The sequence below is a fragment of the Protopterus annectens genome, chromosome 1.part0 (genome assembly GCF_019279795.1).
Source record: "Protopterus annectens isolate FY-2018-M chromosome 1.part0, PAN1.0, whole genome shotgun sequence".
Taxonomy (NCBI): Eukaryota; Metazoa; Chordata; order Ceratodontiformes; family Protopteridae; genus Protopterus; species Protopterus annectens.
In genome coordinates this window covers 543,718,330-543,739,591 of record NC_056725.1, presented here as the reverse complement: position 1 = coordinate 543,739,591, position 21,262 = coordinate 543,718,330, and the positions used below count along the sequence as shown (strand labels likewise).

The following is a 21,262-nucleotide window of genomic DNA, read 5'->3' as shown; positions in this document are numbered from 1 at the left end:
TGTATGTCTCCCAAATATGCACCAAAATCTAGAAGATTTAGGATTTTTGCCTGAAAATATTTACATAGATATTTTTATACCCAAAGCAGAGAATTTTTCCTCAGGTAAACAGTAAATGTTGGACGTGTGAAGGGGGAAGAAAGAGGTAAACTGGGGGGTATATTTTCTGGGAGTGTGGTGAGTTGGAGGACTTTAAGTATTCCCTGTGTGATGCACTGTCGGAGAAGCTGGGTGAGCAGATTGATCTGACGAGGGAGATAATTTTTCTGAGCTATGATACAGAATCAGAATTGCCTACACATGTTAAGGCCTTGCTGTGTCTAATAATGGCGGCTGCCAAAAAAACATTTACTAGAAAATGGAAATCAAAATCAACTATACTGGAAGTAGTGAATACAATAACAGAGATAACACAACTGGAATTGAGATCTTTAGAAAGGGGTAGGAGCAAACTACAAAGGAAAAAATGGGAATTGTGGGAACAATGCATATAAGGGAGGAATGAAGCCTAAAAGGCAGCAGGACTTAAATAAGCTATGTAAAGTTTGAGTGAGAAAGAGTGGGTAGATTATAAGTGATGTATAATGTTTGCAAATAGGAGTGGGTCAGTATGGTTTGAGATGTAGAATGTGTACGACTAGTACTGCGTCAGTGTGGCTTGTTTTCATTTATATAAATGTATGATTGCTTAAATAGTAAGTGATGTTTTAATGAAATGTTTCTTTTTTAAAAAAGGCAGAAATTGAATAATGTTATACAGCTTAGATTATATGATATATAGTAATATATGTGAAGTATAACGTTTATGTTAATATAGTTTGATTACTTTTATATGACTATAAATTTGAATACATCGCAAGTGGTAATTCAATAAAGGTGTTTGAAAAAAAATCTTGTCCATCTGAATTAAAGAATAAATGGTGGGTAAGAATACAGAAAGCCCCATGGCAGTCTCGAACAAACATCTCTCACCTTGTCACTAAACTACTGAAAAGAAATTCTGGCAGTTTGTATTTGACAAGGATGCAAACAGGTCTATCACTGAATTTTCCCACAGCTGGAGTACTGTTTTGGTGTTGCCTGGTCTTAGCTACCAATTGAGGGGAAGGAGAATGCTACTACCCAGCTTAAGTGCTAGTATGATTGAGTCTCCTGGAATGGTTACTTCCAACAGGAAACATTTGTGAGACAATATTGAACTAAAACGTTGACATGGATATGTGATTTACAACAGGACCAGGAACCCTGGGCTCTTTAAGTGGAAATGCTTCCCCAACCCAGGCACATTTGTTATGAGACTGGTAGACAGAAGAGAAGTCTGAAATGGTTTGCCAATGCAGAGGCTGGGGTGTGGAGCCACCCCTGTACATGTAGAGTGCAGTGGTGATTATCCACAACATTAACTACCCCATGCAGTCCCTACTGCAGCCTGAGCATCCCCCTGCAAGGGCATCATGTGCAAATGGGCAAGGAGCACCATAAAAACATAACTGCCACATACCCCAAAAAGCTGAGGATGACGTCTGCAGTACCACTCTTGGCCCACAGAAGTCGCTGCAAGGAAATGTGCATGAACGACATTACCTCCTCTGTGAGGAAGGTTTTGCTGGCTTTGGCATCTGAGGTGCTTTTTTTACGACATCCAGATGACTGAGCAGTCTAATCAAAAGGATTACATGGCTTACCACTTTCTCTGAGAAAGTTACAGCAAAGAGCAAGTCATCTAGTTACGGGAAGATGATCCCTAGTAAATTCTAGTTGACTGCAACTATTGGCATGCATTTGGTTGTAGTGAAACTGAAAAGCAGTTCTCTGAACTGACAGTTATCTTCTGCCCCAAAGTACTAGCACCCTCTGGATTTCCTGGTGATCTTTATATGGAGATAAGCATCTCTGAGACCAAGATAGCACATCCAGTCTCTTTTTGACAGACGTAGCAGGATTGTTTGCATTGAGATCTTTTGCAAAGTATCTTATTACAAATAGGTTTAGGTTTATGAATTCCAACAAAGGTATAAAACTTTTCTGCTTTGCCTTGAGGGCTTCTGTGAGAAGGTTAAAGATAGATTGCCTTTTATTTTGCACCAAATTAAAAACGGTTTATTTCCCCCAACCTGAGCCAGCCCCCTATCAACCCATTTGCTCCACTAAAGGGTGAGATCCAGCCCATTAATTTACCAGCCAGTATTAAGAGTCCTGTGACCCAATTGTTCCCCGGCTGGGGATGAGACCTTATCAGCCTACTCACTCCCTTTCAGATACGTCAATCAGCAGTAAGAAAAGTCTTCTGTTCTGTTAGAGGTTCCTCTCTTCCTGATCATGGAGACTGGTGCCTATAAACTATAATTTATGCATTATCTAGAGGGTCTCTCATATGCCTCTTGCAAGCACCTAAGACATCTTTCTTTGTCTAAAATGCACTGTGAGCAATGCCAGCATAACAGCTCCTACTAGCCTTCCTTCAACACTCTTGTTTGGGTCACTAATGCAGCAGGTCATGCTGAAACCATCCCTCAGGATGGATGAGATGGTTTACTATGGTACATTCAAAAGGGGTTGGGTTAAACAATTGCAACATCGAAATAAAATGTTGAATTTCGAAGCAGCAGAAGACCGGAATGTCGAAAATAAGAAACACGAAAATGTGTATTCGACATTTTCGACATTCCTGCCTTCCACCCATGTTACTCAGCTTACCTCTAGTATTTAGCAGGGGGGCTACACCACACCCCCTCCATATTAAATAAACCAACACTGAGATGATACTACAGTGAGGAAATTGGCTACTTCCCTGTTCCTCATTGAAGCACAACCTCCCTCCACAGCCTCGGCACATCAATTGCCAAAAGGTCGAGTGCACCATGCAACTCGACTAAACGTGATTCGCCACTTTTGGTTCAGATTCCTGTCCCTTGGTAACCATGATTTTGTTCATCGGCTGTTCGACTTACTACCATTTACGCACGTCATAGTAAACCAATGAGATGACACTGCCTTCTTCCATCCAATGTCAAACCGGCTATAGTCAAACCTCGGTGTTTTGGGTCATAGGACAGTTTGTTTCTTTTGATGGGTTGGAGAATCAGGTAGGGTCTTGGGTTATAGACAGAACTTGATGAAGGGGATTTTTGCAACCTCTTGATACTATTCCCCAACTCACTTGCCCCAAGTGAGTTTAAACCACTCTTCAAAATGGCAGCAAAATCTTCTCAGACACTCCAGAGGAGAGGTGGAGTCAATGAAGTCTTCAGGAGCACAGCTAACTAATGATGAACTATCCAAGAGCTCTTAGTAACAGATGTCTTTACCTCTATGATGTATGTTACTGTTGTTGAGGTGGTCTTGCAGGTTGGAACTCAACATCCTCTGCTATCTAGACTTTGCCCTGCTCCTCAAAAAGTGCAACTACTGTCTTAGCATCTTCTACATGTCCGGTCAGCCTCAGCCACACACACTGTAATGGTGTAATATCTGCAAATGCAGTTTTGGTTGAACCCTCAGCCATGTTACAAACAGGATGGACCACGTGGTTTGTAAGGATGGCCATGTTCACTTGTGACATGATGATGCCCTTTTACAGACCATCTGGCAACACATCAGCCACCTGCAGCATCTTGTCATTAATTCTTCTTTGGAGTTGCACCAAGTGGATTATGCAGCTCAATATGCATAAGAATAAGGTGGTGAATGCTCAAAATAGCTTCACAAACAAATATGTTAGTCTGAAATTCCTACATGGTGGATGGAAGACAGGGATCTGGGAAGGAGTCATCCACTTCAGGGCTGCTGCTGTTGACAAAAAAAGAGGTATATCCTGGGAATCTCTGATCACAATGACCAGTCCCTAAGGAGATAATATATCCTGTCTGACATCCTTTTCCCAAGGGCTACTGGGTCTGGATTGTCGTACACCATCTTGATGGGGTCATTTGGGATGTCCACCAAGTGTGGGACCATCCTAGGGAGTCTGAAGAAAAATCTACATGCTTCTAGTAGCGTCCTTTGGGGAAAAGGGACTGTGAGCTATCCACTTTTTTTGAATTACATAGAGAAACTATCCAAAGCTTATGTCATGGGGGTGAGGTGCAAGACCTATTCCTTGTCTAGGTTAGTGATGGGTGATTCCATAGGCAAGTCTATGTGCTCTGTTTTGTACAGGGCCTTAGGATGTGACCTTGGGAGGGCTACAAATCAAATGACAAAGACTGTCTTTTGGTGGCTTCTTTGCCCACAGAATAAGTCCCTTCATTGATGCATGTAGTATGCAGTAGCTCAACTCCATGTGATCAACAGGCATTGTACCAAATTGCTACTTCAGTACCCGAACTAGCTGCTTTTGCTGAACTGTCATCTAAATGTAATGTATCAATACTTGCTGAACAGATGTCAGATCTGCAAGACCTGCCTTCAACAAAGAATACTGTGGAAAATAATGGGCTGTCAGCACTGATGAAATGGATGCTGGAAAAGCAAAGATTGCTTCTGACAATGCAGGAAAGAGATAGCAACCAATATTGGAAAAGTAAGCGTTGGGAACACAATAAGAGCCGGCAGAAAATAAAAAACACAAACTGTTTATTAGTAAGTGCTTTCGGTGTGGACAATACCTCACCTTCCTCAGACAAAAGGTAAAAATCAATTAACATCCTTTAAATAGACAAATTAAAAGTGAATCATTCAATTATTGTACCTGACATGATTTATTAAAAGGCGAGTGACTTTACTTGTAAAAAGCAAGTCGTTTTTTCAGATGTTTAGGCGTCTCACTCAAAAAACCTGTTACACTAAATATGACTTAAACCATGACATTGTCACTTACAATACATCGACTTAAACATTTGTCTATTTAAAGGACGTTAATTGATTTTTACCTTTTGTCTGAGGAAGGTGAGGCATTGTCCACATCGAAAGCGCTTACTAATAAATAGTTTGTGTTTTTTATTTTCTGCCGGCTCTTATTGTGTTCCTAAAGCTTAGTTTTTTATTAGTTGGTGTTTAGTTTTTCATTAATATTGGAAAAGTGGAAGAGTCAACTGCCAGGAAAAAAGCCCTAAGAAAGATATGCTACACACTACATCTGTACTGACACTTGTGGTGGTGTTTTTGATGCTGAAACATGGGGCTGGGGTTATCAATACTGTTATCAGCCTGATATTCTTCAGAACAAAGTGTGATGCTGACTGCTGTGTAGTCACCAGTGGCAAGGGCCTCAGATCTGGCAACCTGATCACAAACACCAACGAGGAGCTCACTAATGAAAAAAGATGAGGTGTGGTGGCAGTGTAAAGCTCTTAGCACTTTATCTCTGAGAATGGGACAGCAAGACACCCTTATTTCCTCCTTTACTTCCCATACAGCCCAAGACAATTTTTCTTGTAATCAACTTCTGGCTGTGTTTGGGCCCAACCCAGGGATGTTGCTACTTTCACTGGCAGCCCCTGCTGTTGTCAAGGATGGGGGTCTATTAATGAAATTGTTTCCTGCTGTCCCAGCAACGCTGAGACTTGAACTTCTATCACACTGGTACTGACCAAAAATAAACTGGTTGAAAGGATGGTCTTTGATGTGGTTGGCAATACTTTTGATGTTAAAGCCTTAGAAGCAAAAATTGATAACAGCTGTTTCACCAATGCCTTGATCTGTCTGAGCAACCTCTTGCAGAGAGAGAGACAGAGATTCAGAACAGTAGGGAAGGACACCAGGCTGCAGCTAGGCATGATAAAGTACCCAGTTTATCCCTGTCATTGTTCATGTGTCGCCTGGTTAAAAACTCAAAAGTGGAGCAAAGTGAAGTGCTGGACAGCCCACCAAGACAGATGACACATTGGGAATGTGCCCACTGTTGAGGCAGTCTCTATAGAGATTTCAGCGTGGTGTCTGAAACAGGAGCAGAAATGAGTGGCCTGCACACGTACACTGAGTGGTACAAAACAAAACAAAAGGGGTTAGAAAATTGGGGGGCGTGTGACTAACTGTAACGGTGCCTGTGAAGGAACAAATGTAGTCCAAAAAAGAAGTTATGTACCTACCATAACATTCCATGTGAGTTGTCCACTTCGCCTTCATTCTGTACTGATGGGTTCAGAACTGATCCTCAGTTCCAACTCGGCCGTTTACTATAGCTCGAGGTCTTCAACCAGCTGATGGCTCACTCCCTATCCCATGATGCACTGGTGCCTTCCTCAGATCTTGTTTGCTAATATACTAATGTTCACATGTCACACCCTATTAATAATAGAGCCATAAGATGGTCAAAGCCCAAAAGATACCAATCAGTAACCTCTGGATAGTCTAGAAGCCAAGGCTGGGGGTTGGAGGGGGGGATAAACGTAAGAATGAAGGCGAGATGGACAACTCGCATGGAACGTTATGGTAGGTACATAACTTCTTTATGTGAAGTTGTCTTATCTTCCCTTCATTCTGTACTGATGGGACAGCGTCCCTAGCACCATCTTAACTGGGTGGCTCACGGGAGTATATTCTTACAGTTGACCCAAAGGAGGCCCTGTCCCTGGAGGCCAAACCTACTTTGTAATGAGTGATAAACGTATGAGGCCTCGTCCCCTTGGCTGCCCCACAAATTTTATCTATTGGCAAATTTGCACGAAATGCAGATGATGTGGAGACAGCCCTAGTAGAATGAGCTTTAACACTATCTGGCAGCTGTTTAGTTACTGATTAATAAGTGAATGAAATGCATTCAAACCACCACCTGGACACAGTAGTCTTTGCTACAGGTGCACCTTTTTGCAGTCTGAAAAAGAAATAAATAGTCGATCCGACTGTCTGAGGTCTTCTGTTCTGTGCAGATAGAAGAGTAACTGCCTATAAGTTGGTGTAACCTATATTCTGCCTTATTGCAATATTTGGGGAAAAAAACTGGCAAGTCAATGGACTGATTCAAGTAGAATTCTGAACAAACTTTCGGTAAAAAGGACGGGTTTGTCCGAAGTGAGACACTGTCATTGTGGAACAACATATATGGGGATTTGATAGATAATGCTTGTAACTCCGAAACTCTCCGTGCTGAGGTGAAAGCCACTAGGAAAATAGTCTTCCACATCAAGAACTTTAAGTCACATTATGATGCAGGTTCAAAAGGGGGAAGAATTATTTGGGATAATAAAAAATTCAGACTCCATGGTGGCCAGTGAGGATTTAATAGGTGGTCTCAAAAGATTAGTGCATCTTAGAAAAGCCTTTGAAAGTCTGTGGGAGATATTTGGTCTTTCATTACCAAAATGAAAATTTGAGATGGTTGCTAATTGTACCTGAAGAGTAGCTGCAGCCGCTCCCTAATTAAAAAGCTTCATCAAAAACTCCAGGATGGAAGAAATAGGGGCTGAATAAGGATCAATATGATTCTCTAATGCCCATTTGTTGAGGTAAAATCTTCTCGCAGATGACTTGTGAAAAGAAATCAGGATATGTTGTGCTGAAGATGAGAGGTTGTGTAGCCTGGCTACAGTTGGAATTGGAGCAGCCAAGCTGTCAACTTGTGTGTCTGAAGAAAAGGGTGAAGAGCCCCCAATGAATGGGTTAGAAGATCTGGTACTGGGACCAGAATCCAAGGCTCTTCCTGAAGATGAAGGCGTAGGAAGAGTAACCAAATTTGACGAGGCCAGTAAGGGGCTATTCAAATTAAGGTCCTTCCCAAAGTACTGGCTTTCTGAAGAACTTTAGGAGTCAATGAAAAAGGAGGGGGAAGTGTAGAGGACACCAAGGGTCCAATAGTCTACAACTGCATCCCTCGGGGGATTAGGGCAAAGTAGCTGCTGCATTTTGCATTCATGGACGTGGCAAATAGATTGCAGGAAGGCTGGCCCCATTTTCAGAAGATCATTTCCACTACTTCTTGTTTCAGGGACCACTTGTGAGGCATCAGAATTGCTCTGCTGAGTTTGTCTGTTATCATGTTGGATTTCCCCATGATATGCGTTGCTATCAGAAATCGTTAGGAGGAAGTAGCCCACTGCCATACTCTCAGGGACTCTCAAGAAAAGGGTTAAGATTTGGTTCCTCCTTGTTTGTTTTTACACCAAACAACTGACATGTTGTCTGTCAGGACTGCAATTGCTCCTAGTGGAAGAAAGTCTTGGAATGCCTGCAATGCCAGAAGCACCGCTCTCATCTCTAGGAAATTGATATGCAAATGAGTCTCATGATCCCTGCCATGTGTCTTGAGCTGTCCTTCCCAGATAATGCCACCCCACCCTATTTGGGAGACACCCGTGATCACTGTGGCTAGTGGAGATGGGAGAATTAAGGGTCAACCTAAGGTCACTTGATCTGAATGTAGCCACCAACGTAGGTCTTTTCTTGCAAGATTCTGTTAGCATTATCTGATGCGACATTGAAAGTTCCTGCATGGACCATTGGGCAAATAGGAGCCACTAAACAGCAAAGATGTGGTGAAAGTGCCCAAAACGTAACTAGTAATCCAAAATTAGGCACCGGCGACCAGCAGTTCCAACACGCAAGTAATTTAATGTTCAAACACAGCAAAAGGAACACACATCCACAAATAACAAACGCTGATAAAAACACTTCCCCTTACGTTTTCGTCTTATAGAACTTAATCAGATGAAATTAAACCATCTGATGAAGTTCTATACGATGAAAATGTAAGGGGAAGTGTTTTTATCAGCGTTTATGTTATTTGCGGATGTGTGTTCCTTTTGCTGTGTTTGAACATTAAATTACTTCTGTGTTGGAACTGCTGGTCTCTGGTGCCTAATTTTGCATAAATAAGAGCCATTGTAAGATCTTCATGTGCATCCAAGCTAGGGGAATTACACTGATAGCTGCCGCCATTGTGCCCAACGCTTTGAGAATTGCCTTTGCTTGAGTCTTTGTTTTTAAATAGAGGTCCAGAATTTGTGCTCGAAGGGTGTATATCCTTTCTGGTGGAAGTTTTACCATCATTGTAGAAGTATCTAATTATGCACCTATAAAAACGATATGTTGTAATGGGAATAAGGCAGATTTTTCATTGTTTACTGTAATCCATAAACGAGCACAGAGATTCAAAGTGGTGTCTCTCACTTGTGTAAGTAGATGCCTGGTGGTGGTGGTTAGCAGCCAGTCGTCTAGATATGCACACACCCGGAATCCTAAATGCCTCAGGTGAGCCGTCACCACTGCATTACATTTGAACACTCTGGGGGCTGTACTGAGACCAAAGGGCAGAACTGGGATTTGGTAGTGACTGGCTCCCAGCAGAAAGCGCAGATGAGTCCTGGATGGTCTTGTCCATTTTTATATGGTAGTACGCATCCTGGAGGTCTACAGAGCACATCCAATTGTCTTTTCTCAGAAACGGGAGTATCCACTGCAGTGTAACCATTCAGAACTTTGTCTTTCTTACAGATTTGTTCAGTCTGCTGAGATCCAAAATGGGTCTCCAATCTTCTGTTTTCTTTGGAAAGTACAGTTGTGTACACTTACCATAAATGTAGATGTTCGAGTGTATTCACTGTTGCAGTCATAACATTTGGGTAAATCCTGCTGGCAGGTTGCCCTCAGTCGGCCTGAATTCCAAAGTCATGGGTCCTGCGTCGGTTGCTGTCGCCCCTTCCCTGATGTCAGGTCATCAGGGGTATAAAAGATGCTGCCGATGCCATTTTCTTTAGTTTTTCTTGCCCCAGATGTCAGGTGCCCCCTAAAAGGGTAGTCAAAATTTATATACATATAAATACATGCCCCAATATAAACTTTACCTTCATCTACAAGCAAATACACCACATAGGTTGTATAAATCAGAGAAGGAAAGATAGGTTCCATCAGAAGAAAGGGGGATGGGGGTGGGTAACCTGGACTGCAACAGTGAATACACTCTAACATCTACATTTATGGTAAGTGTACACAACTGTACTATGCTCTTCGTGTTTCACTGTTGCAGTCATTGCATTTGGGTAAAGTCCCAAAGCTATGGATGGGAGGCTGGAGCTAAACAGCATTAGGAGCAGCTATGAGGCCCTGCAGAACTGCAGTGGCAAAGCCTACCCTGGATTTAGAGTAGAGTGGCCGATGATAGTGCTTTGTAAAGGTGTGCACTGAACTCCAAGTAGCAGCCTCTAAAATGTCCTTGGTTGGTACTCTCCTGAGAAAGGCTGCTGAAGTGGCTGCAGCTCTGGTTGAATGTGGCCTAATGCCCTTAGGCACTGGCTTGCCATGGTGCAAGTAGCAGAAACAAATGCAGTGGCCTATCCACTTTGAAATAGTCTGCTTTGAGATAGCCTTTCCTTGTGATCCTGCAGCATATGCCACTAGTAATTGCTGTTTCTGAAAACTTTGGTTCTGTCCAAGTAGAATCTAAGCTGTCTGTGTACGTTCAAAGAATGCAGAATTCTCTCCCCGTTGTTCTGTGGATTTGGATAAAATGTTGGCAGATTAATAGTTTGGTTAAGAGCCACACTGGACACCACCTTAGGCATAAATGTTGGGTTTGTCCTCAGTGAGACCCTGTCTGGATAAAAAATGATAAAAGGTTCCACAGCAATGAGTGCCTGAAGCTCTGAAACTCGTCTTGCAGAAGTTATTGCTAGGAGCAGAGCTGTTTTCCAAGATAAAAGCTTTATAGCAACAGTAGCAGCTGGCTCAAAAGGAGGCAGGGTGAGTTTGTCCAAGACATAGTTGAGGTCCCATGCAGGCATTGGTGATCTCCTTGGAGGCCTTAAATTTTTGGCTCCTCTGAGGTACTGTTTTAATAAGGGATGAGAAAAGATTGATGGCGCTGTATTATAATGAGCCGAACTTGCAGAGGCATGAATTTTAATAGATGAAAAAGATAAACCTTTGTCCAGCATCTCAGTTAAGTATTGCAAAATCTGAGGAATATTTGGCACAGCTGTATCAGTTCCTTGTGCCTTGTTCCAAGCACAGAATCTCTTCCATTTTCCAGCATAAGATTTTCTAGTACTAGGCCTTCTGGCCTCCAAAATGACATCCATCACAGCTTTACTGAGAGGTGTGTTTTGTATGACTACATTATCCGCCATGCTGCCAGGTTTAAAGTCCTGAGTTGGCTGTGCAGGATCTGATTGTTTTGCTGGGACAGTAGATGAGGTATTTGAGGCAAGGTCCAAGCTGGGCAATGAGACAAGTTTTTTAGGATTGGAAACCAGTACCGGCGGAGCCAGTCTGGGGCAATCAGTATAATTTTTGGCTTTTCCTGTCTGACCTTTAGGAGTACCTTGGGGAGGAGAGGCAGTGGGGGAAAGGCATATACTGATAGGTTTTTCCAGCTGAAAGATAGGGCGTCCACTCTCCATGCTTGTCTGTGATAAGTCTTTGTGCAGAATCTTTTTAGTTGGTAGTTGTGAGGGGAAGCAAATAGATCTATGTCCGGGCATCCCCATTTCCTTGTTATCATGGTGAAGACTTGTGGATCCAGCTGCCACTCGTGGGGATCCATGAGGTTTCTGCTTAGTTCATCTGCCAGAGTATTTTTCCTTCCTGGCAGGAATTGTGCCTGCAGATGTACTTGGTAAGTTAATGCTGTATCCCACAAAGTCATGGCTAGTCTGCAAAGGGAGTAAGAATGTGTGCCCCCCCCTGCTTGTTTATATACCACATGACCGTGGTGTTGTCTGTCTTTATCAGTAGTTGTCCCGGATGAAGTAGGTCCTTGAAGGCTGTCAGGGCATTCTGAACAGCTAGCATCTCTTTTTGATTGATATGTAGATGCATTTGGGTTGAGGACCATGTGCCCTGAATGCATCTTCCTGCCATGTGGGCCCCCCCAGGCATAATCTGATGCATTCGTTGTTAGTGTCTGCCTGGCTGGGGGTAATGTGAATGGCTGTCCCTTGTTTTGGTGACAAGCCTTTGCCCACCATCGAAACTCCTGTTGCAGGCAGAGAATGAGAGTATTCATTGTTTCCAGACTGTGGCAATGTTGAGTCCAAACACTTTTTAGGTACCACTGAAGTTTCCTCATATGCAGTCTTTTATATGGAATTAGTAGTATGCAGGATGCCATGAAGCCCAAAGCCTGCAGAATTTTTCTTGCAGACAACTGGGCCTTTGTTGCCAACATTTTGAAATAGGTAGTCAGTTGCCTTTGTTTGTCTGGTGTGAGATAAGCCATCTGGGCAGTTGTATTTAAGCTTGCACCCAGGAATATTTTCTCTTCTCTTGAGAGGGTACTAGTTTTGATTTCTTTTCGTTGACTGTGTACCCTAGGCATGTTAGAAGTCTTTTCACAAACGCCAGATGTTGTAGAAGAAAGTCCTTGTTCTCTGCTTGAATTAGACAGTCGTCCAAGTAAGGATATATCTGTATTCCTCTTTGTCTGCAGAACGCAATTACTGGTGCCAGGCACTTTGTAAAGACCCTGGGCGCAGTAGATAAGCCAAAGGGCAGTGCAGAGAATTGGTAATGTATTGAGCCAGCCTTGAATCTGAGGTATCGTCTGCATATTTGTCTAATTGGGACATGCAGGTATGCCTCTTTTAGGTCTAGAGTCACCAGCCAAGCGTTCTTGCCCAGCATGGGCAGAAGCTGCTGCAAAGTCATCATCTTGAATTTTGGTATATCCAGGAATGTGTTCAGAATAGATAGGTCCAGTACTGGTCTCCAGGTCTTGTCCTTTCTGGGTAACAAGAACAGTCTTGAGTAAAATCCTTGTCCTTGCTCTTGCTCTGGTACTTGTTAAATGGCCCCCATGTCCATGAGGGATGATACTTGTATTTGTGCCTCTGCCCACTGATTTTTTGGCAGATTTGGCCAGCCGTTTGCCTTTGGCAGGGTATGGAAATGGAACTCGTACCCCTGTGACATGATATTTAGAACCCACTTGTCCTGGGTTATAAGGTGCCAATTTTGAGAAAAAAATGCTAATTTTCCCCTTAAGGGTGCTGCCAGGAGATAAGTGCTTGGTGCAGGCAGGGGGAAGTCATTGGGACTGTTTCCTGTATGGCTGAGATTTGTCTTCTCCAACTTTGGAGGTAGAAGCACTCCACTGCTTTGACCTGTAGGAACCTTGCACCTGGGATATGCCTCTAGGGTGTCTGGATCTGCCCCTTTGAGGTCTGTCTGACACAGGAAAGGACCAATTCTTTGTAGGCCAGTGTCTTCTAAACCTACGTGTCTGGACTTGTAAAAAATCTTTGACAGTTTGCATAGATTTAGCTTTGTCCTCCATTTTCTTTAACACCTCCTCTGCCTTAACACCAAACAAAGTATCATGCTGTAAAGGTGCATCTAATAATTTAACTTTGACATGATCAGGCAGATTTTGTTCCTTTAACCAAGCATGCCTCCTAATTACAGAACCCGTAACTGCGGCCCTGCAGGAGGCCTCCAAAGAATCAAAACCACATTGCAAAGTATGCTTTCCAACTTGTTCAGCTGCATGCAATAAATCCTGCATTTCCTTGTTTTCTGCACATTCAGTGTTTAGTAACATTTTCTGTTTAAGCATTGCCATGACATGTTGCTGATATTTGAGCATATGAAACTGACAGTTTAAGGCCCCTATAGCCAAGGTTGCAGATGTGTAAACCTTTTTTCCCCATCTATCCAGTGCCCTAGAATCTCGGTCAGAGGGGGTAGGGTTTTTGCAGTGGAAGCCTTAACTCCTTTGGGACCCTGTGAAATAGTGTCTGGGTCTGCAGCAGGGTTTTTAAAAAGGAATTTATGAGAGTCAGGAACCCTGTAATATCTGTCATGCTTAACAGGAGCTGGAGGTATGAAGTCAGGGGTGAGACTAGACTCCGAAAACACATCATCTACAATAGCTAACACAGGTGGAACGGCTAGTGGCCTGTGCTGTGAAAGTAAAAGGAAATCCCTGAGCCTCTTTTTGGATTCTGAAAAATCTTGGCTCTCCCAGTGGAAATGCTCCCTCATGGTATGCAAGGTTTCCCGAAAAGAATAGTCTTCTGGAGGAGAAGTTGAAGGTATGGATTCTTCAGCATCAGAATCCTCATAGGGGGGGAAGAGAATATTCCTGATCAGAAGAGGAATCTGAAGAAACAGAAACCTGATCAGAAGATTCATAGTCTCTTGCCTAGGCCTCTTATCAGGAGGGGGATGGCAACCCCTGATCAAGGTAATTAAGTCTTCGGCCATTTTGAGCATCTGCTTTTTGGGCATAGAGGCCTGTCCACGTGGCTCTTGAGTTTGTTTCTTTGCTTTAGAAGGTGCTTTAGTCTTTGCCTTTGAAGCTGAGGTTGGTTTAATGTAAAGATGTTTAGGTCTGAACACACCCTCAGTAGCCGGTGCCTGCTCAGTGGCTCTGGACCCATCTGAAGGAATAGTATCCGAGGCTCCAACACCTTGGGTTTCCAGCGGCATGGCCGACTCCACATGGGAGTCGGTAGCGGCCTGCGACTCTAAAGTAGCGGGCGTCAGAGGTTGCGAAAGCACCTCACTGAGGACCGGCGACTGGCTTAGGAAAAGCTTCGTAATCTGTTTTGGGCCTCGGTTGTCTATCTCTCTCCTTTTCTTTGCGTTTTTTGTGACCTCCGGTAGTCGGATGGCTATCCGACAACATTTCTGGATAATTAAACCTGCATCCAAAATAGTTCAAAGCAAAATCATTCCAACGCTTAATAGTGCGTTGGTTAAATCTAGCGCAAAACCGAAAACCAGCAACGTTGTGATCAGGGCCTAGGCAAGGAATACAGTAAGAATGAAAGTCCTTATGAGGTATTTGCTTTCCACAAGAAATACAATTATTTACTTTTTCTGACATCGGTCTGGAGCAAGAAAAAAGTTTCCCCAACGGGATACTTAGCTTTATTGAAGACTTCGGATCTGAAACTCGAACACGAAAATCTCAAGAGTCGGCCGACCGGCACTTGCAAACTGCTTCTGCTTCGGAAGCCACGCGGCAAAAAAGACTAAAGAAAATGGTGTCGGCCGCATCTTTTATGCTCCTGACGACCTGACAACAGGGAAGGGGCGACAGCAGCTGATGCAGGACCCAGGACTTTGGAATTCAGGCCGACTGAGGGCAACCTGCTAGCAGGATTACCCAAATGTAATGACTGCAACAGTGAAACACGAAGAACATCTAAAAAGAACCTTGAGGAAGTTCCGGATCCTATTTGGTCTGTGAGGACCAGTTAGATGACTCTTTTTCTAGCAACTTCTGAATTTCTACGGTTGCTTGTTTCTGTGACTGGGTGGTACATCCGGAATCCTTCTCATTAGTGAGGCTGGTATGGGTATATAGGTATTTATATGGGTATACAGTAACCTCTGGATATGATGCTTTGTACCCACTTGTCTTTTGCTATTTTTAGCTAGGTGCCTGAGTACAAAGATAAGCAACCCCCAACTGCCTCCTGAGGATGACAGACGGGCCCCTCCATTCAGGAGCGCTGAAAGGGCTTACTCAAGAAAGATTCTCTGTTGGCCTGGTTTTGCGGACCCCCTCTGCTGCGTGGCCAGCGCCTTCCATTATTACCTCCTCTGCCTCTGGAGGGAGGTTCACCACATGTGACCAGAAAGACACACTGGGATTTTCGAAACCACTTTCCCTTCCTTTTGACCCTTAGGATAGGGTCTAGAAGATGTGGAAAAACAGACTCAGACGGCAGAAAGAGTCTTGCCTTCCTGTTCACACCTGGTTAGTGTTTCTTTGACTTTAGGTCAGAAAAGGGACAAGCTATTGAAAGGGGTGTTAATAAAGGATGACCTGAAGGGTTCCGCAAAATTACACAAGTGCATCCAGGAATGTCTCCTAATGGCGATTCCTGAACCCGCTGATCTACTCGATCCATTGGCTGCATAAGAAACAAGCCTCATGGATGAGTTCACTACTGAATTAAGGGTGGAGAGTTGGGAGGACATCTTATCTGCAACCTCCGCAGCTACTGAACTCCGGAGTGTGTCCCTTAGCTCCTTTAGGAGATCTCTCTGTAGCCTTGTGAAATGGGTAAGATAATTCCGGGACCGGAGTGTAAAGGTTGTTGAAGAGAACATGCGCTTTCCTATCTGTCCATCGTACGCGAATCTTTGTTCAGAGGATGGACAGACGTGGAAGTCTCAGACAACTCCTTTTTGGTGGCTGCCGCCACCACCATAGCATCTACAGGGACCCCTTTTGTCAAAAAAGTTTTGTCTTCTGGGGAACTAATACATTTATTCAGTCTCCTAGAGACAGGTTCCACTGTATCTGGAAAAGCACGGGGGGGGGGGCACAAGAAACAAGAAGAGAGTGGGATTTTGGATGCAGGCCTTTAAGGAGAATAACAATACTCACTCAGAATATTATATCCATAAAACAGCAGAGTATTCTAAGAACTAAACCAACACAGGAATGGAGAAAGGAGATTCTGCTGATAGGGATGACTGCAATTAGGGATACAGATAACAGGCAAGAGGGGGCTGGAATTTACTGGACAAAACTGGCAAAGCAACCAAGGTATTGGGAGCAAATAACTAGAGAGGGAAAGATGATAGAATGGGAAGACACCAAGAATGCATTTGGCCTGCAGGTTAAAGACTGCCTTCCCTATCAGGGATTGATATCAGAGTATATGCAAAAAGAAAGAAATTAGGTGGGGGTCAAATGAAAGACCAACACTGGTAGAATTTTTTTTATAGAATCTAAAACAGAAGCTGCCATTAAAAAAGGAATAATTAGTAAAGCATATAAAATATTGAATGATAACTGCAAGAATCAGTCACAGGAGGTTAGAAAAGATTGAGAAGAGAGAATGGATAAGCAATTCACAAACAAACAATGGGAGGATATATGTTTGTCTCCCAAATATTCAACAAAATCTAGAAGATTTAGGATTTTTGCCTGGAAATGATTACATAGATATTTTTATACCCCAAGTAGACTCCAGAGAATTTTTCCTCACGCAGACAGTAAATGTTGGTGGTGTGAATGGGAAGAAAGAGGCAACTGGAAACATATTTTGTGGGAGTGCAGTGAGTTGGGGACTTCCAACAATTCCTTGTGGGATGCACCGTTGGAGATGCTGGGTGGGCAGACTGGTCTGACAAGGGAGATTATTTTTCTGAGCTATGATACAAAATCGGAATTGCCTAGACATGGTAAGGCCTTGCTGCATCTAATAATGGTGGCGGCCAAAAAAGCAATTACTAGAAAATAGAAATCAAAATCTAAACCAACTACACTGAAAATAGGGAATACAGTAACAGATAAAACAACTGGAACTGAGACCTTTAGAAAAAGGGTAGGAGCAAACTACATTGGAAAAAAATAGGAATTGTGGGAACAATACATACAAGGGAGGAATGAGGCCTAAAAGGCAGTAGGACTTAAGTGAGCTATGTAATGTGTGAGAAAGATTGAGTAGATCATAAGTGATGCATGTTTGCAATCGGGAGTGTGTCAGCATGGTTTGTGATGTAAAATGCTTGGAACTTGGACTGTGTTGGAGTGGTTTGTTTTTATTTATATAAATGTATGATTGTCTATGCAGTAAGTGGTGGTTTAATAAAGATGTTTCTTGTGTAAAAAAAGGCAGGAATTGAATACTTTGTGCAACACTGCTTAGGCTATAATATAGTAATACATGTAAAGTATAATGTTTGTCATGTTAATTTACTTTGATTACTTTTTTATGAATGCAAATTTGCCTATGTCACATATGATAATTCAATAAAGGTGTTTGGAAGAAAAAAAAAAGGTTATGGAAGCAACTTCTAGTTAGCTAAAAGGAAATTAAAAAAACTTTCTTTAAATAAGCAAATAGAAACTTAGTAGGAGAGATGCCTTTAAAGTTTCAAATTCTAGACAGGACAAAGGCCTTAGGTTGCCGTAAATTGGCAGAATTCTTGGCAGAATCTGGGTACTGCACAGCAAATGTGAAAAAAAAGAGAAAAAATGGTCTGTGGGGTACATAAGCATACCAAGAAAATAAAGTCATCTCAATTACAGTCAAGTAAGAATGGAAACTTAAAGGAATTATTGCCTCGGGCGGTATGGGAACAAATGTGTGTAGTCCCATGACATGGAATAAACTTCAGGACATTTCAAATTTTTCCCAGGAAGTCTTAATCCAGGCTTTTTTACACCACCCCAGTAAACTGAGAAAATTATACTAGACGAAAGCAATACATTATGGAGGAATATAAGGGTGCAAACTGAATGATGTGAACAAGTCTTTTTGTGACTGCAATAAAAAACTGCAATAAATCAGACTTCTACAAAAGAATATCAAGGACTACTTTAGATGAATTGCTCTATAAAAAGTTAAATTAATTATTAATCTTTTAAAAGTCAAGATAATGAGGCAGGAACATCTAAACATATTAAAGATTTCCTAACACTGTTTTTGATAGCAGCAAAAAAATACTGCTTAAAAGTAGAAGCCCAGGATTCACCTAGATTCAGGAACACATTTGATATTACAGAATATATATGTATACAAAAATATCAGCAGAGAAAGAAAAAAGCAACAAGGGTAAACCCTACCAGAAATATGTAAATAAGTGGCTACCATAGCTGCTCTACAAGGAAAGGCACCACCACCTAGTAAAAAGTAATAAGAAGGGCTTGATGTGATACGAACATCAATAGGATACCCCAGTACACAAAAAGGTTGGGAACTAGAGAGAGTATGTTGTGTCTTTCGGCTTATCCTGGTTAGGGGTCGCCACAGCGGAACTCCGGTCCGCTAATGTTTGGTAGTGGATTTTTACGTGCCGAGTTGCCGGCCCTGACGCACAACCTTCAACGAAGGTACGCCCATTCACGCATGCCTCCACACAGAAGACGCTCTCTAGCTGAGAATTGAACGGGACAACGTCTTGCTAGAGAGAGTATAAAAAAATTAAATATCTGAATGCAGTCCTGATAGTTTATAAAGAAGATGTTTAACACAATATGAAATTGTTGCGAATCAAGCCAATATGAAGCTTATTTTGAATATTTCTGTTGTACATCTTAAATAACTTACAACAGTATTTAAAAGTCTGGTACGGAATTTTGCAACTAAGTATTAAATGTAAGTACTTCATAACTAGGATTAAATATACTGTTGATAACATTAACAAGTTTTCCTTGTCTCTCTCTCTCGCTCTATATATATCTACACACACATACATCTTTAAAAGTCAATGTTAAATTCCATAAGCCTACAAAAGAATTAGATGAGCGAAAGTAATCACAGAAATAAATGGTATTATGAAACTGTCCACAGAGCTTTATCAAAATTCTTTCTAATGAAGCAATCTTCTCAAATATCAATAAATAGAACCAAAGTGAAATAATTATTTCATGGGTGAATAACTAATCAAGCTATATGATTAAGTCCACATTCACTACCTTACACTATCAGAAATCCTGAATCCAATTAACATGTTAACTCCAGTGTACTCTGCTACAAATATACATATACAGCCATTCACAACACATCTACAAATCAGTTATCATACAACTGTCTTGAAAAGTCCAATCATCAGCAAAACCAGTCAGGAAAAATTGTAGGTATCACTACTCATGCTCCTCAGTGCTAAACCCACATAAAAACTTTGATCACATAGTTTCTCATCTTTCTATATATCAGAATCTTATTCCAATACCACAAAATCTGATCACGTAACTGGATTCACAAACATCATTTAATTAACGTCAGCAGACTTTACACCTTGCATACGAGTTACTTTTTGTATCCAGTCTAATGCAATTTGAAAAGCTGTAAACCTCTATACACCAACTGAAAGAAACATGTCAAACAGCGAAAGAAATTGGTTTATACTTAATTTTACTTCTCTGACATTACTTAATAGCCTGAGTGAACTGGGTAAACTGTGATCTACAAAACAATGCAGACTCTGAAAAAGCATGGTCCACGTGTACTGGGCAGCCTTCTCCTGCACACTTAACTTGTTTCTTCTCAAGTCACAATACAAACTAAACAAGAATTATTTTTGAATCTACTGTATTTCCTTCGGCCACAACTAAAATGTGCACATAAAATACGTATGATACAATTTTCAACTAGCAAAATCAAATAGTTATGAAATATGACCTTTCTCTTTAAATGATATAAAAATACAATTTTCAAACTTATCACTATTACACCACACATACATTTGCCATGTTTCTTACCTCAGGAATTAGAAGAGTGAGGTTCCTTAGCCAGTCCTGCAGATTTTCATTATCTGCCAGATTGGACTTCACAAGCGAACAGCAGTGAGCCCAGCTTACAAACAACCACATTGAATAATGAATAACTGAAAACAGAAAGTACCCACTGTAAGCATCAAAATGGACAACAATATTTCATCCAGTCAGTAAAAGATCAGCAAATTTTAACATCAACTTAACATCAGTGATGCTATCTACCTCAGTTTCAAAAATGCATCCAATGTTTACAATTTATTAGCTGTATCTTTTAAACTTTTTCTCCAGAACTAGGCACTGTGACATATATACACAGCATGTGCATTCTGTCCTATTTCATCACTTCAACTCCCTCATGGTAGGGCACGAAAAAGTAAAATGAGTGGCAGGAACATAAGAGCATGAATCTGCACTGATCAGCGACAGATTATACTAGCTAGCCTACTATTTGATTTAATAATGAGCATGTTCTAATAATCCTACACCGACTGATCTTAGTTGTGCATTTAAAACGTGAAATGTATGACAGCAGTATCCATCCATCCATCCATCCATCCTCTACTCCTTCATCACATTTTTCCACATTGGGGTCGGGGTGTCACTTTAACACTGACAATCATCTCGTGCCAAGGTTTACACCACCGGGTGGCTTATTTTTTAAAAAGTTACTGTAGATCGTGCAGTGACCTTTTCAACTTGAGGCTTACTTATCAATAGCAGTATATTTAAAATGACATGCTTACAAAAAGTCTCACAGACTCTGGACGCTAGTTTGTATTAAAAAAAAAAAAAAAAAAAAAAAAGGTACTAAAAAATGTGTTCCAACAGATGTAACACGTTACTGTTTATAAGTCAGGAAACTAAATGCTGCCTTTGTTCAATGCCACAACATTTCTGCAAGTAACAGCTCAGCTATCTCTGTGTCAGAAAATATAGCTCTTACTGTTCTGTATAAGACAGGACAGTTGCTTAGTTAAAAACTCAGTTATGCACTTACCAGAACGTAAGATGTATCCAGTCTCTATCCAAACACTGGACTGACTGGACTGTTTGCCTTGGGACCTCAGTGCACACAAACAATACACCTCACAAGCTCAAGCTCCTCCCCTGTCCTAAATGACCCTGCTTGAAGCACAGAATTCCAGATCAAGTAAAAGACTAAATACAAATAATACAGCATTACTCTCAGAACTTTCACAGAAA

The 21,262-nt window shown here is 41.7% G+C and overlaps 1 protein-coding gene across 1 annotated transcript in view; it reads right to left on the bottom strand.

Moving 5' to 3' along the window:
- USP34 (ubiquitin specific peptidase 34) overlaps window positions 1-21,262 on the bottom strand; it is a gene marked incomplete in the record, with an annotated part of 5,849,982 nt that overhangs the window by 2,260,745 nt on the left and 3,567,975 nt on the right. Inside the window, 1 exon segment of the mRNA XM_044061224.1 lies at window positions 20,045-20,169. Coding sequence (XP_043917159.1) covers window positions 20,045-20,169 — 125 coding nt within the window.